An 18,013-nucleotide genomic window follows, 5' to 3' on the forward strand; every position below is an offset into this window, starting at 1 on the left:
TGAACAGTGCAAGCATGTAGGCTTCTGGCGTGACACGGCTAGCCTAATTTCCGTTCATATGCCTTATCAGATAAAATAAAATAGAATAAAACTCTTTGAAAATAAATAGGCTTTAAATTAACTTGCAATGCGTATAGGCTAATTTCCGTTCGATGTTACAGCCTAGGCCTATGCCTTTTCTCAGATAGATAGGGGATAGCCTTAAATAAAATAGCCTAGAGTAAAGTAGCCTAGAGAGTAAAAACTCTGAAAATAAACAAAAAAATAACAATGGCTGCTCATATCATTCAGCTACTTATTACGTCGCTTTTTGGCAGCATTGAAGCGTGCAGCTGCGGACTTGAAATCAAAGGTGCAAAGTGTCTCTCCGCAACTTGCAATGCGCATTAGCCGTGTGACCTTGCCCTCCCCAAGGCGACTTCGGTCCGCAGTTTTAATTCGGTTCTGCAGAGAGACTATTGTGGCATCTGACTATTACCGCTGTTTCGCATAGGCCAGCCTACACATTAGGAGTCATCATCATGCCGGTGTCAAATCATATCATAATAAAAGAAATACATAGCCTATATATTCGTCTTTTTTAAAATAGAAGGAATCAGAATGTGAACTTTAGCGAATTGTATTCAAATTGTGCTTAGAGGGAATTATTTTCACCGGACATTATGTCCGAGTTTTCAATTTGTCGGACTTCAACAAATTTTACCGGACAAAGACCGGTAATTACCGGTTAACGGAAACCCTGGTGTGTGTGTGTCTGTGTCTGTGTGTCTGTGAGAGAGAGAGATCGCGTGTCAATCTATGAATCATCATTACTGTACAGTGGGGTGCAAGCATGTGGGCACCCCTAGTCAAAATGCCTTTTATGAATGAATGAATGGACTTTATTGGACTTTATTATTATTATTATTATTATTTTATTTTTTTATTTTTATTTTTTTGGACTTTATTTTACAATTAATATCTAAGTGAAAAGAAGCAAACCTAACCTCTAAATGGTACAAAGTTAAACATGACACATTTCATCACATTTTAAAGCAAAATTTAATTGTTTATAGTTTCAAAATAATAAAACAAGGAAAAAGGCCTTGTGCAAACGTTTGGGAACCCTGTCAGCTAGCTTAGTAACTCCTCCACAGGCAACTATAACAGCTTGCAAACGCTTCCTGTAGCCAGCTAAGAGTTTTTCGATTCTTGTTTTGGGAATTTTCCCCCATTGTTCCTGGCAGAACTACGGAGCTCCCCTGGGGTCACATGGTAAAATATTTTATGTGTGAATCCGTTCCCTCTGTTTCGTAATCCGTTCCTTCGGTTTCGTAATCCGTTAGGGTTATGGTTAGGATTGGGCCCTACAAGCCAGAACGATCGCAAGGATTAGGGTTAAGCGGGGTACACACAAGGATTTTCTGGCCGATTTTGGCCCGATTTTCCCCCTTCCGACCAAACACAGAAACGCCCGATTATCAGATGGATCTTAACATTTTCCTATAACAAAATCCTGTGGTGTGAGGTGTGTTAAGAGTCAATCTCTCCCGACAACCTGCTCGGAAAATGGGCGTGGCCGGCAATCGTAAATGTCAAATGTGTTCAATACTTACAACCAGAAATCATAGGGTTGCCAGATTTTTGGGTGGAATTAGCGGTTTTAGACTGTGGTTAGGGTGGAAAATGTCATTCCCATCTGGCAACCCTGCTCGCGAGTCCAACTATAACGTGGATGGAATGTAGCCAATCAAGAAGCGAGCTGACTTCTTCTTTTCGTTATTCGGCACTTTATTTGCCCTGTCGCACATGGTTGTCTCGTACAGGTCAGTCAGGGTACTACGTTAGATAATAATAATAATAATAATAATAACTTTATTTGTATAGAGCTTTTCCTGCAAACGTTGCGGCTCAAAGTGCTTTAATCATTATATAATCTTAATGTAATTATTTTGTAATTTAAAGGCAATATTAAAAGGATGGGTTCACGCGAGATTTCTGGCTTGGGGAACGAAACAACGAGATTGTTCCATTTCTTTTTCATTTTCTGATGATGTTTCTGACAGTGGAAATGGGTAGTTTGAAACATTGCGAGTGTTTTTTGTAGCCTTCTCCTTGATGGTGGAAGTGAACTATCTTGATTCTGACATCCTTGGACAACTGTTAAGAGGAACCAATGGTTTTTAACACCAGACACAACAGCCACTGCTGTCGGATACTTTAGAAGGCATGGAGTTACTTCAGAGTATATAGTTCAGCCCTGGAATTATATTCACCTGACTCATTGAAGCCCTAATGAGTAAATCACCTTGGTCTGGGCCTTACTAATCATCTTCTCAAAAGGTAACAAAGAATAATCCCAAGTTCCCAAACTTTTGCACAGGGCCCTTTTCCTTTTTTATAATTTAAAAACTCAGAAAAATGTACATAAAAAGAAACTTTAAAATTTGCAGAAAGGTGTCATGTTTAACTTTGTAGCATTTAATGTTCAGATTTGCCTTCGATTACTTGGAGATTAATTGTAACAGACATTTAAACCAGGGGTGCCCACATTTTTGCACCCCACTGTATATGCTTTTGATTGTCTTCTCTTTCATATCTTTCTCACGTTTCTTCTTTCTCTCTCACACACACACACACACACACAGAGTGGCCATCTTGTCCAAACCGGAGGACCTTCCCAGCAAGACTCAACAAGACAAGGAAGACAACAGGGTTTCCCAGGACTCAGACAACACCCCCCCCACCCCCACCTCCACCTCTATCCCTACCCCTCCTCCCTCAACCTCCACCTCTACCTCTACCCCTACCCCTCCTCCCCCCACCTCCACCGTTACCTCCATCCCTACACCTCCTCCCTCCCCCTCCTACTCTATCCCTCCCCCTCCTCCCCCCACCCCCGCCTCTACCGATACCCCTCCTCCCCCCACCTCTCTCCCTCCCCCTCCTCCCCCCACCTCTACCCCTACTCCTCCCCCCACCCCCACCTCTACCCCTACCCCTCCTCCCCCCACCTCTATCCTTCCTCCCCCCACCTCCATCTCTATTCCTCCCCCCACCTCTACCCCTACTCCTCCCCCCACCCCCACCTCTACCCCTACCCCTCCTCCCCCCACCTCTATCCTTCCTCCCCCCACCCCCACCTCTACCCCTACCCCTCCTCCCCCCACCTCTATCCCTCCCCCCCCCACCTCCATCTCTATCCCTCCCCCTCCTCTCCCCACTTCCACCTCTGTCCCTGTCCCTCCCCCTCCTCCCCCCACCTCCACCTCTACCCCTACCCCTCCTCCCCCCACCTCTCTCCCTCCCCCCTCTACCCCTCCTCCCCCCACCTCCATCTCTATCCCTCCCCCTCCTCTCCCCACTTCCACCTCTGTCCCTATTCCTCCCCCCACCCCCACCTCTACCCCTACCCCTCCCCCCACCTCCATCTCTATCCCTCCCCCTCCTCTCCCCACTTCCACCTCTGTCCCTATTCCTCCCCCCACCTCCACCTCTGTCCCTACCCCTCCTCCCCCCACCTCTATCCTTCCCCGCCCCCCCACCCCCGCCCCTCGCTCTGACCCGCCCCCAGAGAAGGTGCAGACCCTGCTGTACCGCCCCCCCACCCCCGCCCCTCGCTCTGACCCGCCCCCAGAGAAGGTGCAGACCCTGCTGTACCGCCCCCCCACCCCCGCCCCTCGCTCTGACCCGCCCCCAGAGAAGGTGCAGACCCTGCTGTACCGCCCCCCAGAGCTGCCCGGCTGTGGACGCCTTAAGATGACCGTCTCTGCTATAGGGGAGGACGGCCTGATCTACGCCAAGACGCGCCACGCAGGTGTGTGTGTGTGTGTGTGTGTGTGTGTGTGTGTGTGTGCACATGCGTGAAAGAAAGACTATAACTAGTCCTGAAGTGTGTCTCTCTCTGTCTCTCTCTGTCTCTCTCTCTCTCTCTCTCTCTCTCTCTGTCTCTCTCTCTCTCTGTGTCTCTCTGTCTCTCTCTCTCTCTGTCTCTCTGTCTCTCTCTCTGTCTCTCTCTCTCTCTCTCTCTCAGCGGGTCAGTGTGAGCGTCTGCAGGTGCGTCTGCAGCAGCAGATCCGGGCCCCGCCCAGACGGAAGCGCTGCACCTGGCGGTCGGTCCGCGGCTGCGCCGTCATGGGCTCAGACATGCTGTGGTACCGGGGGGAGGTGATGGAGGTCATCGGGGGTCAAGTCAAGGTCAGACGCGCGCGCGCGCGCGCACACACACACCATATACACACACACACACACCATATATATATACACACACGCACACACACACCATATACACACACACCATATACACATACGCACACACACCATATACACACACACACCACATACACACACACACCATATACACATACATACATACATACACACACACCACATACACACACACACACACACCATATACAGTGTCCTGTGTAGGTAACTTATTTCCTTTGGCTCTACAAGTTTGGATTTTAAATTAAAAGGTTTCTCAGCTTTTATTTTATGGTGTTTTCTGTTGTTGGTTCAGCCTCCGATGACTTACCTACGTAAGGCCCTGTATATACACACACGCACGCACAGCCACACACACACTCCTGCCTACCTCTTCATTCATCCTCTGATGTGTGTGTGTGTGTGTGTGTCTGTGTCTGTGTGTGTGTGTGTGTGTGTGTGTTCCAGGTGCGTGACGTGGACCAGGGTCTGGTGGAGAACATCCCGGTGTGTCATGTCTATCCCACCATCCTGTGTGAGGACGTCCCTCAGCTGTGTGTGCCCTGCCAGCTGTACGGAGTCATCCCTGTGAGTGTGTGTGTGCGTGTGCATGTGTGTGTGTGTGTGTGTGTGTGTGTGTGTGTGTGAGCGTGAGCTGAACCTTCTGGTCTAGGGATGGATCTGTGCCAGGTAGTGTATTGAACCGTGGAATGCGAACCGAACCGTCCGTAAAAAGAAAACGAGAACCGTTGCACCCCTAGTGCTAAGAGATAACACCCCCCCCAGCAGGAATTGATAAAGATTTGGACCGATAAGCAGAATCGATAATGGCATCGGTATTGATAAGATCTTATGAACTCCCACCCCTGTTCTGGTGTGTGTAGTGCTGAGTGTCTCCCTGCTCCTCCAGGTGGGGTGTGTGTAGAGTGTGTAGTGTGTGTAGTGCTGAGTGTCTCCCTGCCCCTCCAGGTGGGGTGTGTGTAGTGTGTGTAGTGCTGAGTGTGTGTAGTGTGTGTAGTGCTGAGTGTGTGTGTGGTGTGTGTAGTGTGTGTAGTGCTGAGTGTCTGCTCCTCAGGTGGGGTGTGTGTAGTGTGTGTAGTGCTGAGTGTGTAGAGTGTGTAGTGCTGAGTGTCTGTGCTCCTGCAGGTGGGGTATGTGTAGTGTGTAGTGTGTGTAGTGCTGAGTGTCTCCCTGCTCCTCAGGTGGGGTGTGTGTAGTGCTGAGTGTGTGTGCTCCCCAGGTGGGGCGGGCGTGGCAGGCGGATGCTGTGGCCCTGCTGAAGGAGCTGCTGATCAGCCGCACGGTGGACATGAACGTCATGGTGACCTGGACCAGAGACACACACACACACACAGGCTTTCTGTCACTCACACACTCACTCACTCACTCACTCACACTCACCCACACACTTCTCTGTCTAAACGTGTGTGTGTGTGTGTGTGTGTCTGTGGTGTGTGTGTGTGTGTGTCTGCCTGTGTCTGTGCCTGTGCGTGCGTGTGTGTGCGTGCGCGTGTGTGCGCGTGTGTGTGTAGGCCCTGCCTGCAGACCCGCGGGGCCGTGTGACGGTGCAGGTGTTCCTGGGCGGGGCGACGCTGAGCAGCGTCATGCTGCATCACCAACACGCCTCAGTAGCCCTGCTAGCTGCTGCTACCCTGGAGGTAGGGGGGGGGGGGGGGGCTGCTACTACCCTGGAGGTAGGGGGGGCTCCCACGGGTCCTTGAAATCCTTGAAAGTTTGTGAATTTGAGAAAACAGAAATCGAGGTCTTAATTTTTTTTTTAAATACACATGGGTCATTGAAAGTGCTTGAATTCCCCCCCCCCTTCTCTTTCTCTAATTTTTAAAAATATATATTCAAAAAATGTATACTTAGTTCTGTCTCAAACTATGCCGTGTTGGGTCCTTGAATTTGAGGGAATTGAGTCTTGAAAGTCCTTGGAAGGTGCTTGAATTTGATGTTTCAGAAGGTGTGGGAACACTGGGTAGGGCGTGTGTGTGTGGGGGGGTGGGCTGTGGCCCTTCGCCCTATTAATTTACCTGTAACTACGTGTGTGTGTGTGTGTGTGTGTGTGTGTGTGTGTGTGTGTGTGTAGGAACATGGGGTGACTGCGTGTGTTCCAAGCCTGGACGTCTGGGACATCGACACTGAGGTGAGACGCTTCCTCCTCACAACACGCTCAAGACTCCTCCCCTTAGTTACTCTCCTCCAATGCTCTGTGTGTGTGTGTGTGTGTGTGTGACCAGGGTCTGGAGGGCCTGGACATGGAGCCCGTGTTGGGGCTGTTCTCTTACCCCTCGCTGCCCGAGACCGGAGAACACTTCCCTGTCAGGATCAGACACCTGCGCACTCCTAACGAGGTACACACCAGGGTTCCCACGGGTCCTTGAAATCCTTGAAAGTTTGTGAATTTGAGGAATAAAAATCAAGGCCTTAAAAGTTTTTGAAAATAGACCTGGGTCATTGGAAGTGCTTGAATTCCTCTCACTCTCTCAAAAAAAATATATCTATATTCAAAAATGTTTTACTTAGCTCGTCAACTAGTAAATAAGTCTCTGTATTGCTTAACTTTACACATATTTCACAATATATTGTTTTGCTGTGCTTGTGGTAGAGAAGGCAAGAGACCATCTAGTGTTCACACATTCAAGCCTCTCTTTTTAATTGTTGTCTGTGAGCGGATAGTTCCTATTATATAAATTCTCATCTAGATCTGTCTCAAACTAGGCCGTGTTGGGTCCTTGAATTTGAGGGAATTGAGTCTTGAAAGTCCTTGAAAGGTGCTTGAATGTGATGTTTCAGAAGGTGTGGGAACCCTGACACACACACACACACACACACATGTTGTGCCTGATTGTGTATGTTGTGTGCAGGTGTTCCTGTCCCGTCTGGAGGAGGCGCGCTGTGAGGAGGCGGAGGGGGAGAGTCTGGAGGAGGCCATGAGGAGGGTGAACCAGGACATGGAGGAGCTGCCCCTGCTGTCTGACTTCCCCATGGGTAACCCTGTTACTGCTGTCTGACTTCCCCATGGGTAACACACTGTGTGTGTGTGTGTGTGTGTGGGGGGGGGGGGGGGGGGGGGGTGGAATCTCCCCCTGCTCTCTGACTTCCCCATGGGTACAGCTGTGTGTGTGTGTGTCTGTCTGTGTGTGTATGAGTGTGTGTCTGTGTGTCTGTCTGTCTGTCTGTGTGTGTGTGTGGAATCTCCCCCTGCTCTCTGACTTCCCCATCAGTAACACCATCTGACTGTGTGTGTGTGTGTGTGTGTGTCCAGAGGGTCCGTGTTTGGCAGAGTACAGCGATGGGACGTACTACCGGGCCAAGCTGTTGGGCTTCGCAAACTTCAACCCCGTCAAGCTGCTGGTCAGACACGTGGACTTCGGCTCCGACGACTCCCTGCCCACTCACAAGTAAGCTCCGCCCACCCTGCCCACTGACAAGTAAGCTCCGCCCACACCCTACCCACACACAAGTAAGCTCCGCCCACTCACAAGTAAGCTCCGCCCACCCTGCCTACTCACAAATAAGCTCTGCCCACTCACAAGTAAGCTCCGCCCACTCACAAGTAAGCTCCGCCCACCCTGCCCACTCACAAGTAAGCTCCGCCCACCCTGCCCACACACAAGTAAGCTCCGCCCACCCTGCCCACTCACAAGTAAGCTCCGCCCACCCTGCCCACTCACAAATAAGCTCCGCCCACACACAAGTAAGCTCTGCCCACTCACAAGTAAGCTCCGCCCACCCTGCCTACTCACAAATAAGCTCCGCCCACACACAAGTAAGCCCTGCCCACTCACAAGTAAGCTCCGCCCACCACACAAGTAAGCTCCGCTCAAACACAAGTAAGCTCCGCTCAAACACAAGTAAGCTCCGCCCCCCCCTGCCCACTCACAAGCCAGACTCTTCGCAGAGAAGCTCTGTGTTTACCTCAATAACCAACACATACGACTCAGACCTCTGATAGCAGACGCCTCCTCCCCCCCCCCTCTGCCCCTCCTCCCCCCTCCACTGCCCCTCCCCCCCCCCAGGCTGCGTCAGATCCCGCCCTCCCTCCTGCGGTTCCCCTGTAACGCCCTGAAGGTGTGCGTGTTGGGGTTCCGCCCCCCCGAGGTGGACCTGGAGAAGGAGCGTCTCCCCTACCGGCCGGAGTGGAGCATGAAGGCCACGCTGGAGATGATCGACCTGCTGCACGGCAACCTGACCGCCTCCGTACAGGTACGGCTCAGCCAATCAGCTGCCACGTGTAGGATGTGTATGGAATGTCTGCACAGCCAATCAGCTGTCACGTATAGGATGTGTATGTGATGTCAGCCAAGAAAATAAATCTTATGCCATTTTTAAGTACAAATATTAAAATACCTACATACTCACAGCACCCAACTCAAATACACAACACACACACACACACACACAGACGCACGATATTCAACGTACAGAGGCCATGATGCAACTAGGGATGGGACGATTATCGTTTTTATCGTTAATCGCGATAAAAACACCCGCGATAACTTAATCGTGGAGAATTTCAATTATTTAAATAATCGTCATAATTGTATGTTATGAATTAACTGTGTTTAACAAAATGTCTGGCGCTATTTTTCAGCCTAGGCTACATTACTTTTGCAGTCAAGTTAGCGACTGTTACTGTAATAAAATTGCGTTTCCTCACATGAGCCACGCGCGAATATCCTCACAGAACTTGTCACGCGCTATTGTTCAGCCTGCATGGGTAACGTTACTGTCAAGTCAGCCTTGTCAGTCAGTCACTAGGTAACGTATGCTAGCCTACTCACCATGGCTGGTGAAAAACTTTAGACGGGATACTGTCATTGGCCTTCCTTGTTATTACCAGGCAGTGACAGTCTATGGCTGCAAAAGGCACGGTCGCCCCTAAGCTTTAGCAAATATATTGTGGTTTACTTAATACTGTTCAGCACTTGAGGTTACATGCAATGCATGACTTGTGCTATATAGGCTAAATAAAATGATGAAAGCGGCAAGTAGCAAGTGTGCGCATCAAAGGCATTAGGCACGTAACATCCATGCTGTATAAACACATGACAACCGTCCGTTATTTCCCGAACTTTGCCCGAACCCCCCGCAAGGACCCGGGGAACAACGGCACGCTCCCCGCGGCTGCTATCAGACTGGCCGCGGGAGTGAGTGTTGAGGGAGAGAGGAGACGGCAACCCTCGCTCGCCATAGACTGTATCCCTACTCGTCTCTCCTGAGCTCGGTTGTAACGTGAACCGTGGAATACGGGATATGTTAGATGCTTTACAGTAATTCCCCAAATGACCAGAAAAGGAAGTTAGATTTGTCGCTGGTCGCTTTTGACTAATTAAGTCGCCAAGGGGCTCTGGAAGTTGGCAACACTGGGAGTGCGTTCTTTAAACTTCCTTGGGTACGTTAATGAAAGGTGCTGATTGGCCGAAAAGGAGTTAGGTCAATCAGCGCTCGATTGCTCTTTCTTAAGGACCCGGATTATGTCCAGAGATAGAATCTAGTGCCACTAGAATTTGAATTACTGACTTAAAATGTCATAAAAATACAACAAAATCTAAGTTAAAGTGATTACAGTGTGTTTTATTGGCATTCGAAAAAAATAAAACTCGCGATAATATCGTGGATCGCGATTATTTTGCCCATGATAATCGTGATATGACATTTTCTAATCGTCCCACCCCTAGATGCAACATTGTGAAATTATCGTCTTGGTGGTTAATGGTCCTCTCAACCAATAAGGTCGCTGCTGTGTCAGCCAATGGGCAGTGAGGTTGTTGCTGTGTCCTCTGTCCCTGCAGGCCAGTCATCCAGAGCTGTGTGTCCTCCTGTATGACGAGGCCGGAGCGCTGGTCCACCTGCCTCTGGTGAAGAGAGGCCTGGCGGACTTGACACCTGACTGACACCCACACACACCTGACTGACACCCACACACACCTGACTGACCCTACACTCACCTGACTGACACCCACACACACCTGACTGACCCTACACTCACCTGACTGACACCCACACACACCTGACTGACACCTGACTGACACCCACACACACCTGACTGACACCCACACACACCTGACTGACACCCACACACACCTGACTGACACCCACACACACCTGACTGACACCCACACACACCTGACTGACACCCACACACACCTGACTGACACCCACACACACCTGACTGACACCCACACACACCTGACTGACACCCACACACACCTGACTGACACCTGACTGACCCTACACACACCTGACTGACACCTGACTGACCCTACACACACCTGACTGACACCTGACTGACACCCACACACACCTGACTGACACCTGACTGACACCCGACTGACACCCACCTCCTCCACCCTTCTACCTGCAGCAACATGTTTTTTCAGTTCGGAGATTATGCCGCTGATACAAGCTGTTTTTTTGTTTGCTAGAGGTTTGCTCATTAAGAGGTCTGTTTGTTATATAACAATGTTTTATATTCGGATATTTTATTTCTTTAGTAATGATTAAGTCATTTTCTAATTTTCTGTGTTTTATTTGACCTCTTTACTAAAGCTTGTTTTCTTTGAAAGGTTCAAAAAATTAAAAACTGTTACAGCAACGATGTTAAAAAAAATTGTGAAAACAACATTGAATTAAAGCTGAGTCTTTACTTTGGCCCCATAGTTATTGTTTGATTTCACCTGTTGGGAGTATAGAACTAAACAAAGACAAAATGCTTCCTCTTTCCAATTCTTATGGAGGGCACTGTATACTGTATATATATATATATAACAGAGACTTGTTTTGACATCTGAACCCTTTATGGCACGATAGTTCATAGCTCCTACATTCAAGGGTAATTCACATTTAATAATCATGGGAAATCTACTCAACATAAGAGGAAAATAGCCTCTCAATTGCTGTTTTACATAATTAAAATTATCCCATCTGAATACATGAAAAGGGAAGGCCAACAATTGTAAAGCAAGTTCTCAATCTGTCAACACTTGAATGTGAAGGTAAAACCCCCATAGTAAGTATAAAGCGACCTGCATGGTTTGTGTTTGCACTCATCAGAAACACATAAGTGAATGAGGAGTTAAACGTGTATGCTGATTTCCTCCTGCATATAAATGATGGAGAGTTGTTACCCTTTAATTTGATAGGAAGTGCGTTTTGAAATTAGCATATGTAATTATGTGTTCCCAAATTATTCCTGCAGATACTTTCAGAGATGAGGAGTAATTTCCATAATTTATTCAAACAAGGCAAGACTTTTTAAATGTAACAACCTAATGAACCACAGGTACAAATTATGTAAACACAGCTTTCCATTTAAAACGACCGTTAAATAATGAAGTGGTTTTCACATTTCACAGAATTACACCCCAAGAAACAAACTTAAACTAAAATTAAGATAATCCGCTAACAATTACACTTTTTCTCACTGCCAAAGTCAATCTAATTATAACAAGTGGCAACATTTTATTTAAACAATTAAACATCTTAAATCTACCAGATGCAAGTAGAAACTTTGAGTTAAGGCTACATTCCATTAAAGCATAACTCAACACTGAACTGCACGGTCTGATCTACATAAGAATGAAATCAGGGACTTCCGGTGGCGAAACTTGCAAGATGGCTGTTTAATTTTGAGCTCCCGATAAACAGTTAAAACTAACCCCCTTAATTCATAAACTTTAATACAAATCGTTATAAAATATATTGGAATGAGTTGGGGAAAGAAAACTAGAGGACAAAAGATGATATGATTCAAAATTCAAACCAGGGATATATCAGTATTGAAATAATTTACTATTTATGTTCTCCTTGATCTACGGGGATGGGTTGATGATGATGTTGACTGGCTCTGAGGGGCCAGTGATTGAGGCCGATTCACTTCTGAAATGAAGAGAAGCACATTTTTACTTAATAACGTTTAGTGATACCACGTGGCATAAGTAATTCAACTAACAGGGAGACATGATAGAGATTATAGAACGGTTTTACCTGGAATCTCATGTGGCCAAAAGTCCTCACAAGCAGGGCATCGTGGATCAGTCCTTCCTTTGAAATATCTGGCAACACAATGGGTGTGCATTTTGATGCCACATGTAGGGCTCTCACACATTTGGCACTGAGGGGAAAAAGACCAAATCATCACAATGAAGAACGGAGCCAAATTATTTGCCAATCAAGTTAATTCCATTGAACATTATTAAGTTTCACATTTTGCTTTGGGGAATTGATGAAGATACATTCTAAAGTGAAAACATGTCAATTAAATACCTGACCTGACCCCTATCTATCTACCCTCCCTCCACCCCCACCCAGAGAGCTTTGGACTGTCTGGATATGAACACTTGATCTCTGCACTTTATATTTATACTAATTATGACTCTTGCACTATGATGTTGGTTTGCACTGTCTTGTCCTGTCTTGCACCTGTCCTGTTGTAAACCGTGCTCCACTGTCCCAAACCAAATTCCTAACATGTTTACATGTCATGGCAATAAAGTCCCAAAAAAATAAAAAATACCAATATTGTGCTCAATTACCAAACACACACACATAGGCCTATATATATATGCCTGTATATCCTCTTTAAAGAGTATCTGGCAGACCTTGGAGATTACAACATACAAATAATAAATGTTATATATATATATACAGCACTTTACTAGAGAAAACAAAACACACATCATTAGAAGATGGAGGAACAAAGGAACTGGAAGAAAAACATACAGTATGGAGAGCAGAGTGTTAAGTGTGGATAGTAGACATGGTAATCAGCAAAGAATCATTGCAATGACACCTTTTTACTTGTGACTTTACCTGCAAGGCAATAGTGTGACAAATATGGCAGACCTTGACCTGGTCCTGGTACATCGATCGAATGTATGGCTCCATCTCCATTATACAGCGAGTGGAGAGGGAGTATTCCCCATGTTTCTGAAGAAAATATTATGTTATAATAGATTTAATAACGAGTCCTACGTAACACAAGAACTCCTCTGAGGACTTCCAGAGTTAAGGGAAAAAATGTGCAGTAGCTCTATGGATACATTTTCAGACAGTACCTCGTTTAGCCATTTATCCTGAACAAGCCTGTTCAATACATGTTCCGTTTCCTTTTTCTTTAGTTTCCTTGTCACAATGCTGTCAGCACAATTCAGAATTTCTGTGGACGAGGCGGTTCCATTATCGGACTCGACAATCATGTCCATCTGAAAACATAGTACTACGACATTAAGTATTATTAATTGTAAAGTATTGTCAATGAGGTCCATATGTCATTGAGCAAATATTGGTAGCTATGAATAGATATCCACTAACTGTTTTCCTGAATAATTCCAACTCATTGTCTGCATAATCTGATGACATTCTTGTCACATCAGTCTCAGCCATGTTCACCTAGACAGGAGAAGATAATAATACGTAAGGTTGATGATTCCATGAACTAATGACAATATCAAGACTACTGATCCATGTATAAATCACCTGTTTTTATACTGTCAAATGTTATTGCATCAACCCTCAGATAGTGTCACTAACCAAGGCATAGTACTGAAGACCATCCTCCTCTGACATGCCTTTTCTGATCTGCATGAACATGGGCTGCAGTTGAGCATTGATGACATCAATGAATTCATCTAGTTTATCCTGAGCATAGTGCGCTGAATGAAAAAAGGGTAAATGTTTGATGTTCATTCATTCATTGAGTAGTAATGTTTAGCAAGCTGCAAAGAACTACCGTACAGCACTTGTACAAGGCACAAGGCAAAAACAACCCTCAAAATGTGCTATCCTCACCACTGTGTGTCTCACAACAATGCCGATGGAGAACCATTGCTCGAGAGCCATCAATGATCCCATTGACCATCATGGTTTGCAAGAATCTTCTATGACTTTCTCCCATCGGTGGAGCCATAATGGAGTATTGAAGATAAGGTGACCAGATTTCTCAGATGCAATCTGGGGACATTTCCAACTTTTTAGGAAAAATGTATACATTTTATCATGATGAAATACAGAAACGGGGACAATTGCTGTTTCATTTATTTTGACCAATGTATACACATTCAAGCAAGAATACTCAAGTGTAACAACTGGAATGTGCCTCTCAACATTAGTGTCAGTGTACTGTAAGTGGTATTAAAAGTAATTCTTAGAACTGTTCAGGTTGACGAGCCAACCATCAACCAAGCGGGGGGTCTGGGGGTCCTCCCCCAGAAAAAAAGAGGATTTAACACTTAATTTCCTGCATTCTGGTGAATTTGTACACACTATTGTGCTTTTTATGCCCATTTTTATCTCCACTACCCTACTCATACTTTAAGCCTAACATAATGTTTAAGCCTAACATAAGACTAATGATGTTGTCAAAATTCTGTATATTGTATTGTATTTTTATTTTTATTTAAAACAACTTTTTTTTTTTTTTCAGATTTTATCCCCTTTTCACCCAATTTGGTAGCCAATTTAACCCAACTTAGCATCCAATTATCCCCTGCCTATTGCGAAGGATCCGCCGCCCGACCCCGTGGCCGGCAGTCCCAGAGGAGGCCGCCAGGCAGACTAGGCTGACTGGCTCCTCGAGCCCAGTACCGTTACTCCAGCACCAGACGGGGGCGGTGTTGCGCGACGGATCCTAGTCCAGAAATACTCCTATACCCGCCCTCGGAAGCGGCCGGCCAATATGCCGCTTCCCGTGTGCCTCGGCCATATTCTGGATCTGGCGAGCCGGGATACGAACCCCGGCCCCGGTGGGCAGCTTGCACTAGCGGCCAGTGCTTAGACCGCTACACCACCGCGGGGCATTTAAAACAACTTTATACACCCACTGCATATATTTCATTGTATTATCATTGAGACTGTCTGCGTGCTTTCCCCACGCTTGGATGTAATTCACTGAGTGGTGAAGAATGACCTTGTTATTGCTCCATTCAATCATAATGAGCTCGTTAATGGGAAACAATCGGGGCTGAAATGCTTTCTATTGAATGTAACGATCGTCCATTAACGGGTAATATGCATACATTGACGTTATAAAGGGGTGGAGGACCCCATGGGTAGGACCCTTGGCAGCAGGTTCGGTGACAATACAAGCCAAGATTTTAAAAATAAAATAAAAAATGAAATGCTTGAAACGGGGACTTTTCCGGGGACAGTTTGTTGCCGGGGACAGATCATCCAAGCCGGGGGTTGTCCCCGGAAATCGGGGGCGTCTGGTCACCGTAATTGAAGATGGACTGTGAAAGTGAATCGTTGAAACAGTGGCGGCTGGTGCTAAAATGTTTGGGTGGGGCACAGGTTATGGGGGAAGAATATCAACTTTAAAATCTGGATTTACAGTCAATTTTAGCATGAGAATAGCTCTACCCCCCTGTACAGACCTCGCCATCCCCTCTACCCCCCTGTACAGACCTCTTCATCCCCTCTACCCCCCTGTACAGACCTCTTCATCCCCTCTACCCACCTCTACAGACCTCTTCATCCCCTCTACCCACCTCTACAGACCTCTCCATCCCCTCTACCCACCTCTACAGACCTCTCCATCCCCTCTACCCCCCTGTACAGACCTCTTCATCCCCTTTACCCCCTGTACAGACCTCTCCATCCCCTCTACCCCCTGTACAGACCTCTCCATCCCCTCTACCCCCTGTACAGACCTCTTCATCCCCTCTACCCTCCTCTACAGACCTCTTCATCCCCTCTACCCTCCTCTACAGACCTCTTCATCCCCTCTACCCCCCTGTACAGACCTCTTCATCCCCTCTACCCCCCCTGTACAGACCTCTCCATCCCCTCTACCCTCCTCTACAGACCTCTCCATCCCCTCTACCCTCCTCTACAGACCTCTCCATCCCCTCTACCCAGGGGTGAAAGTGGTTTGAGTTTCTTACAGGAACTATAGGCTACTACCCCAACCTTCATCGTTTCATATTGTTCTCCTCCTGCCCCCAGCTTCATGCATCCCTGAACACACACATTGTGGTGTTGGTGTCGAAATTAGAAACACTTTAGGGCTGCCAAGTTTCACCAAGAGTTTGGAGTGAGAGTTTTTGGTGGTGGAGCGACCCAAAACTGTGCACGTTTTGGTAGCGGCGGCCCCTCTCTCCCACACAATTATGTGTGCTAGTTTCCTGCAATTTTAAACCAGCACAAGAAATGAAAATAATTGGAACATTTGATAAAACAAGAGAAATTCAGATAATATATCTTAAGTCTTAATAAACAAATACAGTAGCCTACAGAGTCTAAAACAAAAGTGGGCCTCATCAAGTGAACTCAACCCCTTGGTCAGCAGCAGAAAGACCCTTGGTCATCATCTTATATACAGTGCATTGCTCATAGATGGCTATCATGTTATACAGTACTTACCAGGGTTTTTCCTGGGTCAGAATCAAGCCTTGGAGGTTGATGTTGTGCGCGCGCAGTGCGCCCAAATTTTCTTTGAGGGACCCCCAATTGTTGTATTTGTATTGTAAATTCTAATTATTAATAATAATAATAATACGATGCGATTTGAAAGTACCAGTAGGCTACCAGATACGTATGCACATATTTTGCTACCAGGGTTGCCAGATGGAATTGACAATTTCCAGCCCAACCAGTCTAAAAGCTGTCGAATCCACCCGTCCAGTGTGACCAAAAGTAGCCCAATCTGGCAACACAGCTTGCTTATGGAAGTATAGTGGACTAAATTCAAATGTTAATGCAATTTGAGATTGCATTTGCATGTTCCACTTTTGCATGCATTCTTTCAGACAATATTCAAATTCAAATGCAATTCTAATGAGCGTATGTGTTTCCTAGAACATATAAATGCAATTGCTAATCACATTATTGCATTACAATTTGAATATTGACTCAAATAACGCAGGCAAAAGTGGCAAATGAATATGCTATTTTGGGATTGCATAGTCATTTTCACATTAGAATGAACATTTGAATTTTGTCAGCTACAAAGCGGATGTGTTTACTAGAACATGTAAATGTAATTGCGTATCACATTATTGCATTACAATTTGAATATTGACTCAAATAACGCAGGCAAAAGTGGCAAATGAATATGCTATTTTGGGATTGCATAGTCATTTCACATTAGAATGAACTTTTGAATTTTGTCAGCTACAAAGCAGCGCATGACTGAAAATTAAATGTCAAATGGCTTTGCATTATCATTTTAATATTGACAGCGAATGTGCACATCAGGTACATGAAAATGAAAATGCAAATCATTAGAATTGCATTTGAATTTGAATATTGTCTGAAAGAATGCATGCAAAAGTGGAACATGCAAATGCAATCTCAAATTGCATTAACATTTGAATTTAGTCCACTATATGCTTCCATACGGCGCGACTGTAATCCCGGTCTGACTGTTTCAGTGCCCAGTGCTGCCCACCCAACCACGTCGCGTCGGGTCTACTGTAAAGCGGGTTAACATGTCCTTTTCAAAGGTATTAAAGTAGACGCAAGGAAACATAACGTCAGCCATGTGTTTCCTTGTTGGAAATTATGGATCGTGAATCGTGATTGCTTCTGCACTCTGCAGCAATCGGATTTTGATTGACAGGCAGCTGCATCTCTTCCCCCAACGGCGTTCCGGCACAGAAAGTCTTGCCGGAACGCAGCACCGGACCGTTCCGGCCCACTTTCACCTATGCCTCTACCCCCCTGTACAGACCTCTTCATCCCCTCTACCCCCCTGTACAGACCTCTTCATACCCTCTACCCCCCTGTACAGACCTCTTCATCCCCTCTACCCCCCTGTACAGACCTCTTCATCCCCTCTACCCCTCTGTACAGACCTCTTCATCCCCTCTACCCCCCCTGT

At 46.4% G+C, this 18,013-nt stretch overlaps 3 protein-coding genes across 3 annotated transcripts in view; 2 read left to right on the plus strand and 1 right to left on the minus strand.

The window, feature by feature from the left end:
- The window catches only part of LOC308160724 (RING finger protein 17-like), a gene marked incomplete at both ends in the record, with an annotated part of 40,978 nt that extends 30,890 nt beyond the window's left edge, over nt 1-10,088 (plus strand). Inside the window, 11 exons of the mRNA XM_080534666.1 lie at nt 1,227-1,246; nt 3,554-3,796; nt 4,013-4,176; nt 4,654-4,773; nt 5,426-5,506; nt 5,718-5,843; nt 6,429-6,542; nt 7,056-7,179; nt 7,457-7,592; nt 8,211-8,397; nt 9,987-10,088. Coding sequence (XP_080390792.1) covers nt 1,227-1,246; nt 3,554-3,796; nt 4,013-4,176; nt 4,654-4,773; nt 5,426-5,506; nt 5,718-5,843; nt 6,429-6,542; nt 7,056-7,179; nt 7,457-7,592; nt 8,211-8,397; nt 9,987-10,088 — 1,417 coding nt within the window. The remainder of the gene's footprint in view (nt 1-1,226; nt 1,247-3,553; nt 3,797-4,012; nt 4,177-4,653; nt 4,774-5,425; nt 5,507-5,717; nt 5,844-6,428; nt 6,543-7,055; nt 7,180-7,456; nt 7,593-8,210; nt 8,398-9,986) is intronic.
- The window catches only part of LOC308161191 (histone H3.2), a gene marked incomplete at its 3' end in the record, with an annotated part of 320,132 nt that overhangs the window by 49,572 nt on the left and 252,547 nt on the right, over nt 1-18,013 (plus strand). The gene's annotated exons all lie outside the window — the stretch shown is intronic.
- On the minus strand, nt 11,800-14,110 carry LOC308160014 (non-structural maintenance of chromosomes element 1 homolog). The gene is made up of 7 exons (XM_080533863.1): nt 13,984-14,110; nt 13,726-13,847; nt 13,507-13,584; nt 13,251-13,397; nt 13,006-13,122; nt 12,181-12,307; nt 11,800-12,072 (listed from the first exon to the last, which is right to left on the minus strand). The coding sequence occupies exons 1-7, from the start codon at nt 14,099-14,101 to the stop codon at nt 11,990-11,992; spliced, it is 792 nt and encodes a 263-aa protein (XP_080389989.1). The 5' UTR covers nt 14,102-14,110; the 3' UTR covers nt 11,800-11,989.

The sequence above is a fragment of the Nansenia antarctica genome (genome assembly GCF_963989245.1).
Source record: "Nansenia antarctica genome assembly, chromosome: 6".
NCBI lineage: Eukaryota > Metazoa > Chordata > Actinopteri > Argentiniformes > Microstomatidae > Nansenia > Nansenia antarctica.